The sequence below is a fragment of the Coturnix japonica genome, chromosome 11, assembly GCF_054131305.1.
Source record: "Coturnix japonica strain WE chromosome 11, WE-NBRP24, whole genome shotgun sequence".
Lineage (NCBI taxonomy): Eukaryota > Metazoa > Chordata > Aves > Galliformes > Phasianidae > Coturnix > Coturnix japonica.
In genome coordinates, this window is record NC_140673.1 from 11360191 (window position 1) to 11383876 (window position 23686).

Sequence of the window (23686 nt, forward strand, 5' to 3'; positions counted from 1 at the left end):
GCCCGGCCCCCGCCCATTGCCCGAGGTGGGGGGGGCCGGGGCGGGGCTGCGCGTCTCCCCGGCCCGGCCCGGCCCGGCCCCACAGCAGGTGCGACCCCAGAGCTGCGGGTCCCTCCCGGATGCGCTGGGAGCGACCGCGGCCGGGCACGAAGCGGGGATGGGGCTGCGGGGGCCGCTCCGGTCGCCCCTACGCGTGTGCGCCGGCCACGCCGCGCAGCTCGGGCAGCGCCCGGCAGACCTCTCCCCCTTCTTCCGCCCGCTCACAACCCCGTGTTAATCCGGCCCTGCTGCTGATCCCCCCCGGCAATCAGCCCCCAGCCGGCCGCCCCAGCTCGCACAGCCTCGGCACCACCGGCCGCCCCGAGCCCCCTTTCCGGCCGGGCCGTGCAGCAGGGCAGGGGCTCGGGGCATTCATTCTTAGGCACATTTTTTCCGGATGGGATAACTGAGAATCCCAGCCGAGCAGCCAGGACGACGGGGCTGATACGGAGACCTTGGCGGGGGACGAGGGCAGAGATAAGGCCGATGGGGGCGGCGTGGTGTGAGCGGACGGCACGTCTCCCCCCAGCCCGCAGAGCGCAGCAGCGCTGCCCGTTGCCCCGCGTGGTCCGTGGGTCTGTGCACCCCTAGCTCCCCCCACCCCGCGCATCCCTGCGCCATTTTGCTCGGTTGCCACGGAAACAGCCATGTCAGGAATCCCTCCCTGCACAGAGGGATGCTCAGGGCCGTGCAGTGTTGCCGGGTGCCGGCTGTGCAGCAGGTGCAACGGGACGGGGGATTCAGGGCACCCCGGCGCCCTTATGAGGCCGAGCTTCCACCGCAGCCCCGCAGGGTCGCGCGTCCCCGACCGAGCGTCGATAAACAGGAAATCTGCTGGCGGTGAAACCCAAGCCGTTGCATTATTCATCAGCCCGCAGCCTGGCCCCGCTCCTCAGCCATTGTCACATAATTCCTCCTTTCTCTGCCGTCAGCTGCCGCTCAGCCGCCGGCCTCGGAGTGCGGGGACCGAAGCCCGGCGCCGTGCGGTGCGGGGACGGTGACAGCGGGTGTCTGCGGCCGCTGTACCCGTAGGGCTGGGGGCCGCTGGGGGCCAGGCTGCCCCGTCACTCCGCACCCAGCTGCTGTCACTACAACGGCCGGCTTTGTCACAGCGGGTCCCCAGCGGGGCAGGTGGCAGCGGTGCGGGAGCGGCGGCCGAGCCGTGCGGCTCTGCTATGCAGCCGCTACGGCCTCACAGGGATCAGCGGATCTCTGGTCCCTCTATCGTGTGAGCCACCCCCTCGCAGCACGGAGCCCCTCTCGTCTCATAGGAGATGGAGCGTCCCACACTTTACCCCAAAGCCCAGCACCCTGCGACAACGAGAGCGAGGGAGAGTCCAAGTGCTGCCTGCATCCCTCCGTGGCACACACAGCAGAAGCTTCAGCGGCCCCAGAGGGGGGAGCAGGATCAGGAGGACGAGGACTGCTGCATCCAGCTACATGCACACAGCAGCCTCAGGCACAGCCAGCCCCGAGGGCTCTCCCACCACAGGCTGCTCACACACCGGGGCTGGGGGGAATTAAGGCAATCAATCACCTAAAGGTGCGAATCCCCGCCTGCAAATGCGCTAAATCCCAAGCGGATATGCTCGCTCGGGAGCAAAGTGGCTTTGGCTTGTGCCCTCTTAATCTGCCCCAGCTTAGGATCTGCGCTCCCGCACCGAGCATGGGGCTGTCCTGAGGGCTGGGGGCAGCGGCACAGGTGACTCGGGTGGCACCTTCAGAGGGTGACACCTTCAGCAACCCGTGTTATCCATCCTTGGCTCCAGCTGCTCCTGGTTTCCATAGCAATGGGAGCTGCAGCTGCTTTCCTGCAGCTCGAGCTCAGGGATGCTGCTACCCAGGGTGCCCACACGCAGAACTGAGAGCACAGTGTGCGCACTGCGATGGCAGCGGTGGCCATCACAGCCAGCACTGGGACTGAAGCGACCTATGGGTCAGCCCTGAGGCATCCCCTGGCTGTAGGACTGCAGCTGGCTGTGAGGCAGGGCTCAGCCCCACAGGATGCTGCTGTCGGGAGGAGCTGAGCTGAGCAAGACTTGGCGCTGGGGCAGGACAAGCAGAGAGCTTTGCAGGGATATTAAGGGAAAGCAAAGAATAAATACGGATAACTTCCCCCCAGCTGCCTTGCCTTTGGCTCACCCCTCTCCCCCTGCTCCGGCTCCCCCCAGCTCTTTCTTCCTCCTTCAGATGCAAACACCACAAAAACGTGGCTGCAGAGAGCACTGGGCCAGGGCTGGAAGGCCTCCCTCTGCCCCCCCCTCCCAAGGCTTCTGCTCGTATTAGTCTCACATTTTCTGGCGTCTAGAATAACTGGATGGGTTACAGGACAGGAGACTGGAGGGGAAAATAGGCAATGAAAAAAGAAAAAGGTAAAAGGTTAAGGGGAGGAAAAAAAACCAACAACTACTGCATGCTGGGTTCGCCCAGAGGACAGGCACCTGTGTGTGACCTCTCTTTCTCCCTCGTGCCAGGGCCAATGCAGTGACATGGGGATCTATGGCCACCAAAGTGCTCTGGATGAGCCCTGTGCAGACCCAGGGGCCTTCTTCAAGTTAAGGCTCCAAGGGGCACAGGGACAGTGGGTGCTGGCTCTCATCAGGCAGCACATGCCAGCAGCAGGGCAGCACATCACCACCTCAGCACAGCCACCCACTCATTGCTTCTCTCCTTTAAAAGGCATCCCTGTCCCCTGCTATCGCAGCAGATAGCACCGTCACAGCGTGTGATAAGTGGGGCCGCAGCCAACCCGTTTGTCCTTGCAAGTGGAGATGGATGTCCCTGTGTCCCCTTCCCCATTCCCTTCCCCCGGTGAGGGACTGCGGCCACCCCTCATTGCTGCCTCTGTCCTCGCCAGCCTCTTGCTGCGTGGGGACAGCGAAACAGCTGCACAAACGCTTGCAATAATGGTGAATGCCCCCAAGGATCACAGCAAGCTGCTTCCCTCAGCATAAACATCCCCTCGGCTCCGAGCTGCCAGCACAGGCTGGGCCCAGGCTGTTTGGCTGCAAGGCATGTCCCAAGCGCCCTGCTGAAGGGTCAGGGGAACAAGCAGCCCCTTGACACACTGCTCACATCCAGCAGAGGTTCCCAAGTGGATGGGGCCGGCAGTAGAGCTCAGCCCAGGGCTGGCTGCGAGGAAGGGACCGGGACACGGCCCTGGTGAGGAGCCGAGAGGCTCCTGCAGAGCTGGCAGCCTGCAGAGAAGCACAAACCGAATCACTGAGCTGTGCTTCAGAGCCGACCTGCCTTTGTCCTGAGCTGGTCAGATGGGACAAGGCGCTGGCAGGGATCACGCTGGGCCCAGGCACTGAGGAGCCATCCTTGAAGCTCTGCCCGCTGCTGGAGCTGAATGGCACATTTCAACTGGAATTGGCTGAGAAATAACATTTCTGGGCACCACAAACCCGGCTCCACAGCCCCCGTGCACAGGCACACAAAAATGCCAAATATTTATCCAGAGCAGCGCTGGCCAGCTGCCCTCAGCACACAGCGGGGCCCGGCCTGCTGCTGGGACAGGCCGTCCTGCAGGGAATGGGGCTCTGGGTGCCTGGGCTCCCCCTGCAGCGCCGCTCACTGCTTCCAGCTCTTGGGAAGCAGAGCAAAGGCAGCGGGAAGCGGGGATGTGCTGCAAGGACCACACGCGCTCATGACGTGTCCGTGCCCCAGAGGCGTGGATCACGGCTGATCCCATCGCTGTTGTCTCTCCCAGGAGAAGCATTTGCTAAAAAGCACGTTTCAAAGCAGAAAACAAAAACAAACGGAGCCGTAGCGAGGCAGTTCAGGGAGGCTGTCGTGCCGCAGCTTGCCTGCTTGCAGCCTTCCCTCATCTCCAACCTAACACCGCTGCCAACGCTCCTTTGAACCACGGCGTGGTTCAGCCCATGCTGAGTGCTCAGTGAAAGCAGCAGACACGTAGGGCCCTGTTGGTGTCATGGTACCCAGCCCTTTCCCCTCCTCCATCCCTACCGAAACTCAGCACAGCGCTCACTCCCAGCCTTCCCTTGATCCTTCTGGGCTGCAGCTCTGACCCACCTCGGCTGCTGGCAGCTCCGTCCTACACAACCCAACCAGCTGCAGGCAGCTCGCGGGCTTCCCAAGGTCTGGCTTGTGTAACGCTTGCTCCGAGGATCCAGAGCCTGGAGCAGAGCTGGCACGGGCTCCGAATTTCCATTTCAAAGGGAATTTCAGCATGTATTTTGCTTTACAACTCCACGGTAGTGTCCCAGTTACAGTCCGCCTCCCACAGCAGGAATGTGAGTTTCAGGACCATTCGTTTTGGTCATACTTTTTGTTTCCACACCGTTTCACAACAGCGCTGTTAAAGGAGAACGTGCCGCCCTCCCGGGACAGCAGCAAAAGCTCGGCTCACTGCACATCTAATGCCAAAATGCAGAGGAAGAAGCAAAGTGCCTTCCCTCCTGGTTCTGCAGCATGGAGCAGATACACCTGGAGTCTCCCAGCTGCCCAGGGCTCCCCTCCTTCAGAACGTATTGTCCCCTTCCATCTTAAGGGCCCATAAGGAGCTGGAAGCAGGGGCTAGGAATGAATCAGCTGTATGCACCCATTTACCAGCCCTACAGCAAGAAAGAAGGAAAAAAAAAAAAAGGAAAAAATAACAAGATTAAAAGCAATCCCTGCATCAGCAAGTGAATGAGAATACAATTCTCAACGTAAGAAGCTGACGAGGGAGAGGCTCGGTGACAGCAGATGGCCTGAGAGAGGGGCAGCTCAGTGCTGAGCACATCAGTGCTGGGGCCCGCTGCTGCCTTTGCATCTCCTGAGGCCTGGTGCCTTCCTAGCACTGCTAAAGGTACCTTCCAAACCCTCCTCCCATGTTGGTACAGGTGTCAGACAGGGAAGCGCAGGGAGGAAATCCTCCTCCAACCTGTTGATAAACGGCACCCATGTTTGAGGACACACAAGGGATCCTTCAAAGCCATGGCAGGTCAGGATATTCTCTGCTTGCCCAGGCCCATTTCCAAAGCCACCCCTGGAGCCACTCCAAGAAAGCTTTTAAGCCGTTTCAAAGTGCAGAGCTGGCACCCCCAAGTGGTGATTTTGGCTCCGAGCAGCTTCTCACATCTCAGCCGTTGCAGCCCTGTGGGTGATGTGCACCCAAGCCCTACCAGCACCGTGCAGCTGTGTGTGGGGTGTGCTGACCTGGACAGAAGCTAATCCCACTGACTGATGGAAGCACAGTAAAACCACCACAGCACTTTGGTACAGCCTGCACGGAGCTCACAGGCAGCCTGAATGCTTTCCAGCTACCGAGCTCAGTGCCCTTCACATTGCCCATCCTTCAGCTGCTCCCTCCTGCCTTCAGTTCTGGGCAGGAAAACATGACCCTCAATGCAGGACAGGCTCACGTCTGCCCAGCAGGCACCTACTAAGCAAGTCTCACCCCTCCCAAGTGGAGGAACATTGGAAGCACTTTGCAGATCTCGCTAAGGAATGTACGTAGAAATGAAGCACTTAAAACATCAGCGCGTTGTGTTGCTCAGCCCCTGGGATTTCGCTCTGCCACATGTCAGAGCCGTGCCACGAAACAACCCACGCACACAAAGGGCTCATTCAGAGCTGCGGCATCCAAGAGGAGGAGGGAGGGAGGGCAGGAGGGAGGATTCTGAAGCATCAGAAATATTTTAGCTGAACGTTATGGGAAGCAAGCTGTGAATGACTGAACCAACATCACCGCTGGGGCAGCGCTGCACAAGCACTCGGAAGCACAACACGGCTCTCGGGTGTAAAGAGCAGCTGTGGGTCCCAAGGGGGCCGGTGCCAGAAGAGACAAAAAGCAGCTGTTTGACAAAAGCTGACTTTTCCAGGTTTATTAAGTAAAGTTAACTGAATCGTTTTCATTTTGTGGGGGATTCCTTTCTGCCTCACCCGGCGGGCCGGCAGAGTCGCACAGAATCACGGTTGGACTGTGACAACCCAAATACAACTTTGGCTCATCTCACCGCTGACACGTATGGAATGACTTGGGGGAGGGGGAAGAGGGGGTTATTACATGCTGTGTCTGCTGGAGGCGGGTACATGTACAGATCAGCACAAGTTGCAAATGATAGTTTACATCCTTTCAGAACAGAGCAGGGCATTTGGCGGATGCGCTGCAATGAGGAGACATATGAGAAAAAGAAATCATACAGACTCGCAAATACAGGAGAAGTTCAAGAGATGCAAGAAACCTCAAACACAAGAAATGTCAAGGGAGGAGGGGGGGGGTAAAAAATAACCAACAATGAAACCCAACGCTGAACTTCAGAAGCAACGTGTTCAAATGAAAACCCGGCTGTAATCGAAATTCTCTTCAAGATGGGAAACGTACAGTAACGCAATTTAAGAGAGAAACCAGGTTTTGTCCTGGGAGAAGCGTGTCCAAAAGCACGGATGCACAAACACGTTCAGGATTCTAAGCAAAACATCCCTGGGCACTGGTGTACTTGACTCTTGGAGCCAGAGCAAAGCAATTCCTTACACCGCTGGGCCTACTGCCGGGTGTGGGTGGCACACAACAGCACGTAGGGGGTCCAGATGTCAGAGAGAAGGCAGCGCGCAAACTGCTGGTTGCAGAGAGAAGTGCTACGAGCCACATCTCCCAGGGGTCAATAGAGTAAGGGCAGCCGGCTCCGGCAGCCTGGCCTCCGCTGCACGCAGCGTTAGTGTAACGCCCTGCAAGGTTCTTTCCTTCTTAGCTCACTCCTTTCTCAGCCTGAGTTGTTTCTGTCTCGTGCAGGAGCACAACTGGCCGCGTAAAAACGACCCAAAAAACATAAGGACCAAAGAAAACAGGTTGAACCTGGGGCTGGCTCCTCCCAACTCCTATCTGCAAGTATCTGAGAGAGGTTGGAGATTTATCTACAAAAGAAATCATATAAATGAAATAAAAAATGGCACCGTCCACAAAATTAAAAAAAAAAAAACAAAAAACCCAACAAACTTACAACACAGCCTCGTAGAAACGGCTTCGCAACGAGAGCTCAGTGGCAAAATAAGGGTTCTGGCTCTCCGTACATCAGAAGAGGAAACAAAGCTAAAAAGTACTAGTCCACATTCTCTTAATAAGTTAAACTTACTTTCCCTCCCCCTGCCTACAAAAGGGGTCGAAGCAAAGGAGAAAAGAGGCTACCAAAAATAACGAGAAAAAGAAAGGAGAGAGAAGGAGAGAGCGCGCGCAAGAGAGAGCAGTCTGTGGTTGGAGGCTCAGAGCAAGGCTGAGTTCCTTTTAAGGGTTTAAAAGATGCAAAACAGTTCCTCAGAAGTTCCCTCTCTTCAACAGTTAGTTCAATGCTGTAGCCATAGAAACTCAAGTATACATCGGAGGAGAGATTCTTTCAGGCGGATCGGCCGCCATCCGGAGAGCTGCTCAGCGTGCGTTAATCCTCAATGATTATGGGTTCATCATTCATGGGCTGGCGGAGCTGCACTGCCTGGATTGGCCGGAGGATAATGGGCTTGTAAGGGCGTCTGGCGGCTCGCTTGGCTTCGGAGGAGGAAAGCAGCTTGCGGATTTTCCTGCAGACAGTAAGGAAGAAAGGAATGCGTTACACAGACCGAAGGCTGAGGCGCTGCAGGCCTCTCCGGTTCCCCAAGCAAAGCCAGGCCTGCACACGCAGAGGCTGCTCCCTAGCGGGATGGACTGACGCTGTTTGTTTTGGCAATGCCTTCCTCGGGGAACTTTTTGTTTTCCCATTTATCAACCCATCAATGAAGAGGCCGGCTGCATTCAGCATTTCAGAAGCCTCTCCCTGCAGACTGAAGATGCCCTGGCCCAGTTTAACGGGCCTGGGGTCTGCCGCCATAAACGCATCACGTGAACTAGTTACGACAGCAACATCACTCATGTATTTTGATGCATGCGAGCACATCCACACGACGTGCTGCAGGCAGCTCTGTGGGGATGCACAAAGCCAAGTGGCAAACAAATCTCTGGCAGCTGGGGTCACTTCCCGGCCTGTTAATCTAATCTGTTGCCACCATTCCCTGTTCCCCAGCAGGTGCACACAGCCAGCAGTGCTCCATCCCCCTGGAGCTGTGTCACCAGGCTGAGTTCCCATAGGGGAGCTCCAGGGCTGCCACTAACAAGGGAACCAATGCTGCAGCCTTGTTGTTCTTTCTTAATCCTTATTTTCTTACTCTCCCCACTGGGAATGCTACCAAAGCGTCTTCCCCTTCTTGCTTCTCCTGCTCTGCATGCACCCAATCCAGAAACAAACATTCAAATTTTACGCTTGTTAATAGTTTCTCTACACGTTACAAGGCCAGCAATGAGTCTTATCAGAGGCAGGAAGCAGATTTCCATCAGAAGAGAAAGTAAAACACAGATAAAGATACAACAAAGGCTTAAAATTAGCAAAATAAGGTGGAAAGAAACAATACAGAATGATTACTTGCTTCCTTCTGTTGATACCAGGCTTAGAGTTAGAGGAAGTACCTTAGAGAAACCAGCAAAAACAAAGGAGTATGCTGTATAATTAACACGAGGAAATCAATTCCAGAGGATGTTGTGGTGGTCAAAAGCATATAGAGATGAGAAAGGAAGGTGATAAATATTCACAGGAGTAGTCTGGCAGCACCATTATGCAGAGCCTTCAGCTCAGGAACTGGGACCACGAGGAGGGGTTGATAAGGATGCCTTGTCCTGCACACTCCTTCCTTAAAGGTTTTCCAGCTTTTTCAGTGTTAGGGAGATCTGACACTGCCTGAGAGGAAGGGCAGCCACGTGGCTTCACAACCCACAGCCAGACCAGCTGCCCCCCCAGAGGTAACTGCTACATTTCTGGTTACTTGACATGACTGGGGCCAAATCTCTCACTTTCTAAAGACACGCACGTGTGCAGACATCATTACACATCCCCCTTTCTCCAGTTTCTTCTGAAGCTGAAAGGGTATGGGGTAGGGAGAGAAGAGAACTGGGGGCGAAAGCATGTAGGAGCAGGGGAACCTCAAGGGGAAGGCTGTTTTAAGGCTCACTTTGCTGAGGCCCATCTACTTTTTAGCCAGTGGAGCTTCCCACAGTGTCTGTGCTCCATCAGACATCCTGCCATCAGGATCATCTCTCAGCAGCTCTCCATTCTGATCAGCTCACACTGTGCCCTGCTCACATAAATGATAAATGCTGAGCTCCGTACTGCGATGCTTGAATTCAACAACTTCTTACTTTCAATCTACCAACTTCTCAAGCTGCTCCCTCCCAGCTATCCAGTCTCCTAGCACCGTCCTCAACAGTACCACATAAAGGGGACAGAGGGGGGTAAAACTTCAGGAAAACCTGCTTTCTGTAACCGAAAACACAGCCTGGCCCTCAGCTGGAGGATGATATGCAGATAGTGCTGTTAGATTGATTGCTATGGAGCCTACACAAAGCTCAGTTTGTTTCTGAGTTCACAAACAAGCCTTACATTCCTGACGCTGGAATGCAGCAGATGGCTCAGGGAAAAGTTAGAGGTGAAACGCCCAACAGAAAACCCATGCAGCTCACAATGCTACATGGCTCAAAGCTTCCCTGCTTTTCAGCAGGCTGCCAAACGTCTCTTTTCACACTCATCAGGCAGCAAAGCTGCTGGACAAAGAAGCCCGTTCTTTTTTCTTTTGAAGAGATACCATCTTACTGAGCTGATGCCTATTGCTGTGCTCTGACTGCTATGTTTGAGATGTGCTGCTCACAGTGAGGCTGGTCCTTGCTGCCTTGGTCTGTCCCCTACAGTATGCAGTTCTCACATCCAACCCCGCAGTTGATGAATATTCTCTCTGTACTGCACAGATCAAAGATCAGGGCTTCATGGTCGTATTGAGACATTCCTACCACAAACCTGCAGTAGTGCTTGTGGTTGGGATGATAAACGTGGCAAGTAGTTTTTTTGCAGCTGGAGGATCATGAAATATGCCTCAAGCATGTGAGGATTGAATTAGAGACTGAAAGCCTTGCATTTGCCATGGCATGTGAATGTGTCAGAGCTGGAGATCTGTAACAGGATCCCAGCACCTCTTCACCAGAGCAAGATGACAGGAATAAAGACATGCTTCCCTTAAAAACTAATTACTTCTCTCACTTTGCTTTCTATCTTTCTATTATACAGCAGATCCCACTGCTTACTTTCACATCACCTCACAGAAAGAGAAGGAAAAAAAAGAAAAGAGAGGCTAATGACATGAATGGGAGTGAAATGCACAGGTGGACAGTAACTGAAACATCACCATCTCAGCCCACGTACAAAGCCCACTGCTAGAAACAGGCCCACAGAACAGTCACTTGGCTCCTGAAATGCTTTGCAGGCTACAGAGGAGGTTGAGGATATCAGACCTCTGGACCATCCATGCTTAATAAACAGATGCTCAAAAGCAGCATCTTTAGGGATAGGACCTCAAAAGGCGTTTATAGGTCTAAACCAGGCGAATGTCCTTCTTGTTTCCCTCCTCATATCTTAAAGGAATCACTCAGGAGCAAGAATCCTTTTTTTTTCTTGAATGTAAAGCCCAAGCTTCTCACCTGGTTTCTTCAGTGGCCATGTAGAAAACATCATCTGGTGCATCAATCCAGTTCATTCTCCTCCTTTTCACTGGAGGCATGGATCCACCACGAATTAATCGGACTTTTGTTGGGTATGATTTCCCATTGAGCAGCAAGTTTCGGCTTGGTCCCTGACGTGATACATAAAAAAGCACAGTTACGGGCTGCTACAAACCTGCAACAGCACGTGATAAGCACTCAAACAAAGGAAAAGAGAATTACAAGTTTTCCTATTAGCTGTTTAGAGGCTGTGGAAAACGCGTACCCTTCTTGCCCACGACTGAATGCAGAATTCACACAAAAGCAATTGTCCACAAGCAGTAGAATTTAGGCACCTCCATTATACAACAGGGCAGCAATACTGCAGTGACAGAACAAACTGTAAATGGAAGGCATCACCAATCATCTGTTGTCTGTGTTTGAAAGATGACAAATTTGAAAGTCTGAGCACATGACTTAGATTTCAGCTGCTACCATAAACCTAGAGCAACTCCATTGATTCCAGGGAAGGAAATCGAGCTACACAGCACATGAAATAGAAAAGTCTGAATTCACATTTGTTTTGGGGCACCAAACTTACCCACATCCTTTTTGTTCTAAGGAGGCTATTATTTAATGATGATGGTATATAATTAAGTTATTGGAAACAAATCTACAGCTACGAAGCTGAATGTCTTTCATCATAAAGTCCCTTTAGCATTTAACAACACAGACTTCCCAAACAGAACACATTCACTTTGTGAAATGACACAGCTATCATTTTCCAGACCCACAGCCCCCTTCCACTCGACTGGAAACATGTGAGCTGTTAATAAGAGAGGTGCAGATGCAAGGGAGCAAGGATTAAGCTTCGCAAATGCAGCTGTCCTTGATCATTTGAAGTCCAGTTCTGCTGCCCCTCTTCCTGCTGATTAGCACATAGAGAAATCCCACTGAAATCGGTAACACTGGACAGTCAGGAAAGATGCAAAATAAGGGCCAAGAAAAACTGATATGCGTGAATTAAAGCTGGTCAGAAAATGCCAAGAAATGCCAGAAAATCTAATTCTGGTATATCACAGGCCAGATCACCTCCCCTGATGCAACAAGGCTTCCCACCAACTGTGAAATGGGAAACTGAGCACGTTCAGGAGGGATGTCCCACCTGGGAGAGCCACCTCGAAGGTAAAGGTGGGGACACGAGGTGCACTCAAGCCTCAAAACGGGTAGACGACGGCAAAAGCCCACTCAATTTATTATATGCAGACTTCAGTTTGCTCAACGAGAGAGGAAAAAAAAACCACCCTACATCTGTCACGTTTTATCTGAGCAGAAAATAAAAATGAACAACTTTTTCTGACCAGCCTTAATCAACTATGTTAGACATATCTGCTTCTTGTCGAACATGAGGGCTTTACAGCTAAACAAGCAAAACCCCACCTTTTAGAGTCCTAAGCTCTTTGAAACAGGTACACAAGTGCAATAACAATTTGATTTCTTAGTTGCCCAGCCCCGTGTTATACACAACAATTTTGGCACCACAGCAAACCACGGCAATACTTCAAGGAATTGCTTTTATATTCGAGGTTGATTAAGGAAAAGGCTTCCAATGAAAGGCTTTAGTCTCCTCCGCCCCTCCAGATTTCTCCAAGAACATTCTTCCATTCATGTAGTGATGGGTAGTTTCTCCCCACGTGCTCTATATGGAAAACAACTCCCGAGAGAGTTCTTGGAAATACCCAGGAGGGGGACCTGTGTGTTTCAGAGTCACCTTTTCGCTACCTGCACAGAGCAATGTTTCAAATGGCACATCCTGAAATGTGGACCTTCGGTTTTCAGTTCAGTAGCATTATTTATTGAGCAACCAGAAGTGAGGCAGTTCAGGGTCCCCACCCTTGTTAGCTAACAAGTGTTAGGTTGTCACACTGCACTGAGCTGGTTTATGCAGCAGACACAAACAAGTAGCCAGTCTCCTCCGTGACAAGAAGTGAAGCTGAATGCAATGTGAAATGCAATTTGTCACTTCGTATCAGATGCTCAAGAAACCAGATGAATGCTTCATTATTACCAGCTGAACAGCATTCTCCAGGTACAGCCTCCTGCTACTGCCCACCATCTGAGCATATCACTACGTTGAATGGTCACTTTTTGTTGCCCATTGTTCAGACCTGATTTATCCACATTGGAGTGACTCTGCTGACACTAATGCACTGTGGCAGTTCACCTGCTGAGGCCAACTCCACTTCATCAGCACCCCAAGCAGATCTTCTCTGGCCAGAAATACTTCTGTGTAAGAGTGCTTCAAGCTCTCTCCCATGAGCAGGGAGGTAAGACTGAGGTCTCACAAAAACTACCAGTGAAGGGGCAAAGCGACGCACAGCCTTTGTGCTGGCCCCTTCTCATGACATTCACTCCGGTGTGAGGTTTGCCAGAGATGCATCAGTCAGACTGGCTATTTGCTTCTGTCCTTTGATAAATCTCAGCATCATGGATAAAAGGAATCGTTATTACTCCAGAAACAAAACAAAAGAACATCACAGTACAAGCATTCTCAGAAGACAACTCGCACACCAACTTCCTAAAGAAAAAAACAAAACAGAACAGACTTTTCCAAACAAACCCTTCCAGCATGGAAGCCTTCCTCCTTCAGTGAAACACATTCCATCTACAAACACATCCCAGAGCTTTGCTATAAACAGCCACTCAGTTTCCATAGGAGCAGAAAGAAAACGTTCCGTTCGGAACTATCTCATTAATGTCATCACTGATTTGAGTTTTTGATTTTATTCAATCATTTGGACCTTTCAGATGCCCTCAAATCATTGTTTATCCAAGTTTCCCGAGGAACTGGGAAGCGTGACTGGCTGCAAACAGCAAAGATGGAAGTGAAACACTACGGTTTAATGGGGTGTTCTATCTAGAGAGGGTTAATAGTCATTGTTTTTCTTTTCCCTGTTTTGGTTAAACGAGCATTCTCTTACCATTTGTCTGGTTTGTCCGTGGTTAGGCAGACCTAACAAACAGGAAAGAGAATAGAGCTGGTAAGACCATTGCTTTGCCAAGACAGAAAAAGTACAAAATCAAAACACGCAACTACGATTGCAACTGTGTTGTTTTGCTAAAAAAAACAAGTTTTCTACCACACTAACTTCTCCCCTCCTTGGAGGGAGAAGAGCTTCCTCAACGAGGTGGTTTGCAGAGCAGAGCCCCCAGATTAAGAACATTTTGTTTGCTCAGTCTTCTCTCCTTTTACTCACACCGTCAAACTACCACTGCAAGTACAGCTCCTCTTTTAGACCTGGAGTTTTGCTCAAGTCCTTGGGAAAAAACTGACTGTTCTGGTTTGAAGAATTTACTGGTACAGAGAAGGAGAAAGTGGAAGGTATCATACTGTCCAGACAGCAAAAAGTAACATCTGTCCTGTCATCCCTGGGTGCCCAGGGAACAACTCGCTCAATTGTCAGCTCCGAGCTGTTGGCAAGCAGACTGCAGAGCTGACCTGCTCTCACCTACCACTGCTAAATCCTTCCACAGGCTCAGCTCCATCCATCACTGGGCATAACCCTTCACACAAAGCCCTCCTCCAGCAGCACAACCAGTGCCAGGAAGTACCAGGGCTTTATTTTATTCGATTGCCACTTCCTAACCCATCAGATACCCCATCACACCACCACAAAGTATGTGCTGTGCTGTTCCTCATTCCTCACTATGATGAGAGCCTGCAAGTCTTGGGACACAAGAGAACAAAGTGCTGCTCTAAGGCAGCGGGGCATGGCACAGAAAGCCTTAGCAGATCCAAGAAACACTTTTGTTACCACCATTTGGTTTCCTGAGATGCATGCTCCCAAAAAACACCATTTCATTAACATTAAAGCACCAAACCACATTTCTCAGCCCCTTCTGGCTGAAGACCAAGAAGGTTGGTGTGACCATGAAGGCTGATGTAACAAAGCAAACACATAATACTGGTGCCACCTCCAGCTACAGAAGCAGCGACCAACTCTGCCTTCACATTACTAACAAGCTGCCCAGCACAACTCTTTTGGTTTGGCATTTGCCATTTCCCACTGTGAGCCAGCTAAGCTGGGATAAAAACAGCAAAATCTCTATGGAATCCAGCAAAAATAGACCAGTAAAGGCGATGGTTTTTACTCCAGCAGATTCCTTGGAATCCTCCTTGGTAAAAGCAAACACAACATACTCATGGTAGGTGGGACAGGAAACACAAAGCACAGCGATGCACTGTGAGGGAGGAGGGTGCAATGAGGGGGACACCTTGCTGAGCACTGAGCATCACAGCACCACATCAGCAACCCACAGTTTACACAAGGTTGATATCATGTTTGTTTTCATGCAGTAGAGATGTATGCTATTGGCTATTTCAAATGTGAGGACAGATGCTTTTTGCAATGTTTTTGTGGCTAAGCATCCAAAGAGATGAAGAAACAGCTGTCAAGATGACTTCCACCAAATCTGCAGAACAGATGTGCCATGCACCAAGATGACCAATAACAACCTCTGGATGCTAATTGAAGCGATGTGAGTGCCAGATAACTGCTCCTGTTTCACACAGGAGCAGCAACACCCAGCTGCAGGCAGCTGCCTGCGCCTGGACAAAGAGACAAAGCCTGCTGAGACAACACAGCCAGCAGGACACAGCCTGGAGCCACTGGCTGCAGCCCAAAAGCTGAGCTCTAGGGCTTGCTTTCTTCCTCTCCCTTCCCTAACAGGAAGATAGTACTTTCCTCATTCACAAGAGCTCTGGGAGATGTAAACCCACGGATGCTAGGCCTTGGACTGAAGCCATGCATTTCTTGCTAACCACACTCAGGATTAGCTCTTTTCTTATACTAGGGAATATGAGCCTACAGGAACAGCTGATACGTGGCTGCTGCTGCGATGACTAGTGCTGGTTGTACAACAGACAGCAGAACTGTTAATCCTCAGCACCAGAATTATCCCAGAATACTCCAGGAGATGCTGGGACTGGTACAGGCTGAGGGCCAGCTCTGAGCACCAAAGCTTCCAGTCCTCAGACAGTGAGGAAATGGCGGTGTACAACAGGGACACCCTCATCCATAAGCTCTGGAATAAGCTGCACGTAACAAAATATTGCCTCAGTAAATTAAGACAGAAAAAGATACAATTTCCATACGGTTCATACTCCTGCTACCATAGCAATGAGGCAGCAGTTAGCTACTTCTCCTCCCAGTCACACTCAGATAACTAGAGTTTGAAAGAATCAATATAAAAACAGACAACAGAAAGACCAGCTTTGGTTTGCAAATAAAAATAATCACAGTAGAAGTACAAGCAGCTGAAGTGCTGCTGCTAAGTGAGCAACTTTTACCCAGATCAGTCACCTAAGAGGAGCAGACAGCGTAACATCTGCAGCACAGCTGCCACAGCAACAGGATGCAGCTGTGCTGGAAACCATGGATCCTCACCCAGAGGTTTTAGTGGCTTCTGTGCAAGGGATGAGGCCTATCAGACATGCACCTGTAAGAACTAAACTGAGTATCACAAAGCAAAAAGGTCTACCATGATGACTCCAAGCAGGTCTTCCACTTTTTTTGCAGTCAAAGACACTGACACACGTTCTAAAACCTCAAGACCACAAATGGCTTTTTTTTCCTGTAGCACTGAAAAAGCTCAAGGCATTAGAAAAGCACTTATGATATAGTTCCTCCTGCCAAAATTTCTACTATTCAATGCGTGTACCAGGAGGTCCCAGAGGATTAGGTGAAGATGAGGTAAACAACATACACCTGATGATGCTCTTTGCCACAGATCCTTTTACAGTTACCAAAATGGCAAAAAACTAAGCTGAGCACAGAGTTTAACAGAGACCCTGGAACAAGCCTCCACTCCAGACAACTTGGTGACAGCAGTTCCCCAGGCATAAGCACAATTACAGATGAGATTTCAGTCCAAAACGGTCACAGCAGGTCACAGTGGCCCAGTGAACCCTCTACTCTCAAATGATCAAAGCTGCAGATATCACCTCTCTTGATCTACCAATGTGGTTCTTCTCACGTAACAATCTCCTACCACCTAGAGCTAACCCTCACTTTAATAAAGGACTGAATAGCAAGTAGTAACTTCCTGCACCACCCACAGCAATACCCCAGGAGCATGCCATGGGGGTAAGAAGAGCTGGTATCAACACCTGGAGGGGAAGGTGGGCTCTGCTTTCCTTACAGGAGAGCAAACCAGCACACCCAGTCCCTCTGACACCTGAGCAGTGACTCGCATGTCCCTTGCTGTTGCAATTCTGGTCACTGCAAGATGACCCTAGCACATGAACACCATCCAGAAACCACTCCCACAGCTCCAATTCAGCCTTCTTTTTCCTTTTCTAAGCCACACATAACCACATAACTGCCACGCTGAAAAGGAGGAGCGCCTAAATCTTCAGCAGCCAGCACTGCCTGGAGTGGAGGTATTATCTGTAATCAAGAAGAAGCTGCAGAATAAGCATCAAACACTGCTGTTCACCTACTTGGATACAAGTCTTCCTGCACTTCTCTGTGCTGGAACACACACACCACTGCCTATACACTTACAGACCACGTGACAGTGCAGCACAACAAGCGTGCACAGAGCTGACCCTGCTATCAAGAGCCTCCTGCCACTGGAAATAAACTGATGCTTTTTCATGCTTTGTTCCTAGAGCTTACTCACTCCACGCTTCAGCATATGCACCATACAGAAAAATATAGGTCCTCCATCTCACATGAGCCTCATTTTTTACTTTTTCAGTCTCTACAGACATCAACCACTCACTGATGGCATTTCACTCTCACTTCTGCTTACCAAAGTATCACACAGAACATGCAATATGCAGCAACATTCATAAGCGTGTCTTCAGTTACAAGGAGAACAGAACTCAGTAAATACTTTCACAACCAGTCAGCTTAAAACACAGGCCATGCTAAAATATATTGCTTTCCAAATCCACATGCTCTTTACATTCATTTTCCTTTTCCAGAAGCACTCCTGCTGGGACTCCATCTTTCCTAGCCGTAACAACAACATCAACAGTACCACATTTGTAAGCAAGCTATTAAAGAAATGAAGTATGCATGAATGAGGCACGATGAACAAGGACTATGTTTCCAAACTAGTGGTTCACTGACAAAAAAACCCCTGCGTGCTGACATACACACACACACAGGTTTTGTAAGCCTGTAAGAAGGCCTTAGTGCCTCTCTGACACTGCTGTGTGTTCCCACTGCGAACAGATTGAGGGCCCACCTTCCAGCAGTCCAAGGCTATAAACCTTCAGGAACAAGTGCAACAAGCAGATCAGATCAGAAACTGTACCCGACACCACCTAGACTAATATTTCCTTCAAATTCTGTTGTATATGAAAACAATGTTAAAATTGCAATTTACTTACCTAAGTAAGTTCCTACCAAGATTGGCAAAGGAAAAGGAAAAAAAAAAAAGATCTAAGGTTAAAAAAAAAAAAGGAAAGGTTCACATAGTTCAGAATACAGCAGCCCAGCCCCATGCAACAAATACAGAGACACAGACTGTTTTGTTCACAATGGAACACAGAAGTGATCGCCTGTTGGACAGATAAATCCACGACAACAGTAAACAACCAGCATTGCAAATAAGTAATTCCAAACAGAGCAGCTTGAATTTTGTACGAGCAGCTGTTTGTTATCCACCTCCTTCCATTAACCCCTACACACAAATATTGCTGGATTTGGACAGATGTTCTTAAAACACTTGGTCTAAGAGTTCACACTGGTGTTCTCCACAGTGCCTCATAGATGGTGTCTGTCGGTGCAAAGCTGGACCTACCAGCTACAGAGAGCCACCAACTCCATTGGCCAAGCAGGTCCTGGCTCCATCTGAACATACCTCACTACTACTCACCCTCATTCCCAAAGTGCATGGTACACTCTGCCCAACTGTAACACACTGAGTGGTTAAGAAAAGAAGTCATGAATCCACACAGCTCGCTGCTTTAGGGTTTGGTGATTCTAACTATATAAACTAGAAACCGCTGAATTACTTGCTGTTAGAATTAGGAGTACTGCACTTTATATATGTATATATATGATACATATCACACATAGGCTCGCATTCACACAGAAATTCAGGCTTTATATCACTGGGGTCATTCACAGTTCTGCCTTTGCATTCTTAATCATTCATTTCTTCATTAATTTCTTCTCAGATTAATTGCACCTGCTCCCAACGAGGCCTTGGGATACATAATCTACTTGCATTAAATCAATATTTACATCTCATTCCGTGTCATTGCTCATAAATTAAATGGTTTCCACTCTTTGATCCATAGAGTGAAAAGCCCATCTCCCCATTTAACTTCCAGTTCTTATCATTTATCATTTTTATCATTATTATTATCATTATTATTTGTTAACACCAAAAGAAACTCATCGTAACATCATGACTAAACTGGATACAGCAGGGGGGAAAAAAAGAATCACTTAATATCTGAATACAAAACACTAAGTAGAATTCTCAAAAACAAGCTCTTCTTTTGGCATAAGATCTAACCAAATAAACCACACAGGCACATGGGTCCAATAAGCATCACAAACTACTTGCTATTCCTCCCAGCAATGCCACTGCTGGCAAGAAATAGTCACTGGTTCAAGTAGCAGCAAGCATCCTCTCTCCTGGCCCTAGAATTACACTGAGCTGGATATCAATAGCTAAAGCCAGGTCTTCTCCCAGTACTGTATTATTATTTCCCAAGGGAGCGATACTGGCACTTGTTTACAGCCACTCCTGGCTGGGCAGGGATACTGGCCAGGTACCCTCAATTTTGGAAGTGTCACTGCTGATAAAGGCAGAATCTTAATGCAGCTTATGCATCAAAGTAACATCACTTTTTTTTTTGGCAAAGCCTAAGTCATTCCAAAGGTACTTTCTAGCTCATTCTGGTTTCCTAACCAGCTGATGCCAGAGAACTTCCCTGTATCCCCACCTCAACGGTATTTGTGATCAGTAACAGCTATTTCTATTTTCATATTCATCTCTTGATAATTACACTAATGCCACTCTAGGCTCATGAAACCGCAATGCTTCCAGCTCAAGTTCATTCACGTTGTCACAGAAACAGCTGAGGAACAACAAAGCAGAACACATTAAATTTGATCGACACTCCATTTTGTTCCATGAATGCCCAGCAGCAGAAGCAAGGTATTCCAACAGTTAATTCATCTCACTCAAAGATCTGCAGCTTGTTCCCAGCCCAAGTCTTCCTGATGTACCTTCTGGCTGCTGCAGCTCATTATTCCAGCCCCAGCTAAACTAAATAGCCCTCTATTATTACACTTCTGCTGCTCTTCTCAGCAGAGACAAACACCTACAACTTCAGCTTTGATAGAATTATTTTCCACGATGCTGTTTGTTTTTCATGCCTTCGTCGTTTTCACAGCTCTCCCTCTCCAGTTTTTCAGCATATTACATGGACCACGATCCACTTTTATCAGTGTATGTTTGTTGCTAGGAAAAGCTTTCCCCCTTTGTTCCTGCTACTCCCTTCATGTTCCCTCTCTTTCTGCCAATTTTAGAGTGCACGTGACGACCTTGAAAAGCTCATTTGATTAGATGAAAACTACCATGGTGCAAGGGAAAAAAAAACTCACAGTGCTCCCTCCCTCCACCCTGTAGGGATGAGCATCACACAGTCCCCCATGCTGAACAGCTGAAAGGACAAAAGTAACCGGGATCCAGAAAATAAAACATCCTTTCATCTTCCCTAGAGAATCATTCATGGCAAATATGGTCTGAAAAGCACCACAACATAAATGGAAAAAAGGAGTAAGCGTATACATTTTTAACATCTCATTGTATTCTACAGCTTATGAGACTCCCTGTGCTTCCCATGTTCCAAAAGCAGAGTTTGCCCATGCAGCCTAACACTGAAGGAGTGCTGGGAAAGACAGCATTTTGGTACACCCAGTTAGGAACTGTTTCCATTTATACGAGGACATTCACAGCACTTCATTAATTAGGCTTTTCTGAAGGCTGAATTCTAAAAAAGGAAGCAGAACAACCTCTTGATTCCCTACTGCTTTAGGAACTGGACACAGGAAAGCTGTATTGACCCATCACGCGCTGTCAGCTCCACAATCCATCACACCTTACGGCACAGACAACATCCCCCACAAGTTCGGAAGTAACAGTTCAGCACCAAAAGACTTTTATCACCAGTTTTCAGCACAGAGACTTCAGCTGAAGCCCACCGTACCAGCTGTCTGCTGTCAGAATTCAGAGACTCTGACACAGCAACCTGCTCAAACCACAAGGTATCTTCCAGGTGCCACCAGCACAGCACAACAGAAACCAGAGAGGATAATCCATGTAGCACTGCAGTAAGTTATTATCTCCTTGGAAACTGTTTCAACACAAGTAGACAAAGTGTCTTTCAGTCTCTCCATTCAGGTTTTTCTCTGCAGTACATTCCTATACAAAATGACCTAAACCATCCAGTATGCACTGCGTGTCATTGAAGAAGGAAACACTCAGAACACCCTTCCTGTAGTGTCTGCAGCAGCTACCTAATGAATCTGTGTTTACAAACAAGAATCTGACTGACATTAACAATTCAGCTTTACTCCCATTCATTTCTTCTTCGTGTTTTAGGACTGTTGCCATTCCAAAGTTGGAATTCCTAACCGGATGCGCTTCTGAAGAAGCCAGACTGACTGAGTTGGAAGAGTGCTGTTATTTTATCCCCAAAACCAAAAAGCACATTAAAAACTCAAGCAGAAAGTATCAAAGTACAAGATTCCAGGGACAGCAAGACAGTACAAAGATCACTGTCCTCATCCTTGCTGTATTCTCCACATGCACTTCTGCATGCATGCACATACATATATTGGTAACAGTCATACTGCTATCTCAGCCATTACAGACAAAGCTTAACACCAGGGCATGCAGTGCAGGTCACTTAATGCCTAAACATAAGTTTTTGTGTTTGTCTGCCTCACGTTGATGCTGTATATTCCAGCTATTCCAAATTAACTGTTTGCTTGAGCTTGGACAAGCAACATCACATGCACTTCTTCTGCATTATCCCAAACAAAGGCTTTCAGGACAGTTCTCTAGTCAAAACAGGTTGGTTTGTTTTGTTCTTTTCCCCCAGAGAAGTAAAAGAAAAAACCATAATTTCTGCTGCAAGTAAAGAACATGCAGGCAGCTTCACCTTGGTGAGACTGTCCACTCAACAACAGAAAAGACAGTGGCTTAAGCCTAGGACCTGGTGCAAATACCATCTTCTATCTCCCTTGGTTAATGTGAATTTAAAGCAGTTCAGGATGTAGGAAACTTTGATTTCTTGGAAGTCAAGCAGTGAAACAACAGCCAGTTTCAAAGTAACCATCACAGCTCTCAGTAGTTCCACAAAACTGCTAAAAACTGTCAAAGCGGAGAAATTAGTCATCAGTTCATGACTTCAGTAAGGTTGTGTATGATTTCTTATCTGCACGTGGAAAGCTTGGAAGGTGAGCAGCATAACCACAGGTGGAAATGGTTACCCAAGGAACACAGACATCAACACAGAATGTACACACAGCATCATTAGCCACAAAGCACAGACAAGCCAGCAGATGAAACTAAAAGTCACTGTCCTAGCATAAGCTGAGCGCAGCTTCAAGGTCTTACCCCTGCTAGGCATCAACAGGCGCTTCTTCATGTTGCCTGATAGAGCACAAGTGAACAGAAAAGAGAAAAACATCAGCAACCTGAACAACAGCAGTTTTATAAATTCTTAATGTTAAAACACAAACAGATATCAAATGTCTGTAATCATATGAAGTTAAAAACTAAAGGTAAAAAAAAAAAAAAGGAGAAAGATTCTATTCAGCCCTATCAAAACTTCTCTTCAATTTTACTCTATTATGACAGCACAAGTCTATAGAAATAAGACACAGTAGGCAATAATTGTTTTCTCTCCAAGGAAAAATCTGAAAGGTGATGTCACTTGTGCTCACTTCTGGGCAGACAACAGAGATCTCCTTCCCTGCTCAGAGCCACCATAAAGCTAAAGTTCCACTCCCTTTTTAAGTAGAGCTACCCCTCCATCTTTTCACTTCTCTTAAGATCACTCAAATTCAGTAGGCCCTTTTATCATCATCTGAGGAAAAGACTGCACCTTTCTCTTCCCAGCACTCTCAGGCAACAGTAGCTCTTCAGAAAGGAGCCCTGCACTCCATGCCAGAACATCTTGTGTCTGCCTCCCACTTCAAACACCTTCCCTTTTCCTTTTACTACTGGGGAGACAAAGCCCAGCCTCCACTGATCAGAGGTTCTCAGTGCCAACAGAAGTGCAAAGCAGGAGCAGGTCTGTGGCACACCAGGTCTGACACTTCTGCCTGCCCTGCCTAAGCAGCAGCCCGCCTCTCACAATGGCACACAGACCCTGGAGCCTTTTCTGAAACCCAGGTGATCCACACATTACAGAGCCACCTGGGAAACACACAGCTACTGCCTACAAATCAAAAACCTGCAAACCTTGCAAGTAAAAGAAAATATCACTGGGTATGGCTACTAAGGCTTTCTTCATACTACATAATAAATAAAAAGAGAAGGGGAGTTTCTCCCCGCCCCACTTGCCAGGTTGGTAAAGCTAGGCAGAGTTCCACTAACACAGTAACCGTATGTGTGCGTACCACCCAGGCAGTGTGCACCATGTGCCATAGCCAAAACTAGAAATGGAAGATGCAACTTCTACAGAAGGAAAAGAAAATACAACCCTAAGAATAAAAACCTGAACTGACGCCTACAATTTCAACATCCTTGAATACCGAAAGGACAGAATAAGGAGCCTATGCACGCAATGGACATGCAATAAAACAATATTTACCATCCATTCCATTGTGTTGTTCATAACTTCTTTTTCCCAGGATAGTTGGGGACCCGTTATTAATGACAGGTGTAAACTTAGCAGGAGTCAGATTGTTGAGAGAACTGGATAAGCTCTTTGCAGGGTCTGGTTTCGGAGGACATGGATGAGATTCTGTTGTAAAACAGCAACGAGTTACTTGTATTAATGAAGATACTGAAGTTTACAGAGCTGGAAGCAACCTGCAAACTTTCAAGGTGATCAAATATATCTTCCTTTACACAAAAGTTACCTCCACCAGTAATCTTGACTGAATATTG

The 23686-nt window shown here is 48.6% G+C and overlaps 1 protein-coding gene across 9 annotated transcripts in view; it reads right to left on the reverse strand.

Annotated features, from left to right (window-relative positions):
- Positions 1 to 5855: 5855 nt before the first annotated feature.
- MTA1 (metastasis associated 1) overlaps positions 5856 to 23686 on the reverse strand; it is a 64691-nt gene continuing 46860 nt past the window's right edge. For 3 of the 9 annotated variants that reach the window (XM_015869430.3, XM_085511174.1, XM_085511171.1), the window contains exons 16-20: positions 23388 to 23540; positions 22187 to 22222; positions 13513 to 13544; positions 10532 to 10683; positions 5856 to 7557 (exon numbers count right to left, since the gene is read on the reverse strand). In XM_015869430.3, coding sequence (XP_015724916.1) covers positions 7419 to 7557; positions 10532 to 10683; positions 13513 to 13544; positions 22187 to 22222; positions 23388 to 23540 — 512 coding nt within the window. In that variant the 3' untranslated portion in view covers positions 5856 to 7418. Of the gene's footprint in view, positions 7558 to 10531; positions 10684 to 13512; positions 13545 to 17933; positions 17946 to 22186; positions 22223 to 23387; positions 23541 to 23686 lie in introns of all 9 variants that reach the window. The other 6 variants (XM_015869431.3, XM_085511175.1, XM_085511173.1 and 3 more) reach the window with 3 other exon arrangements.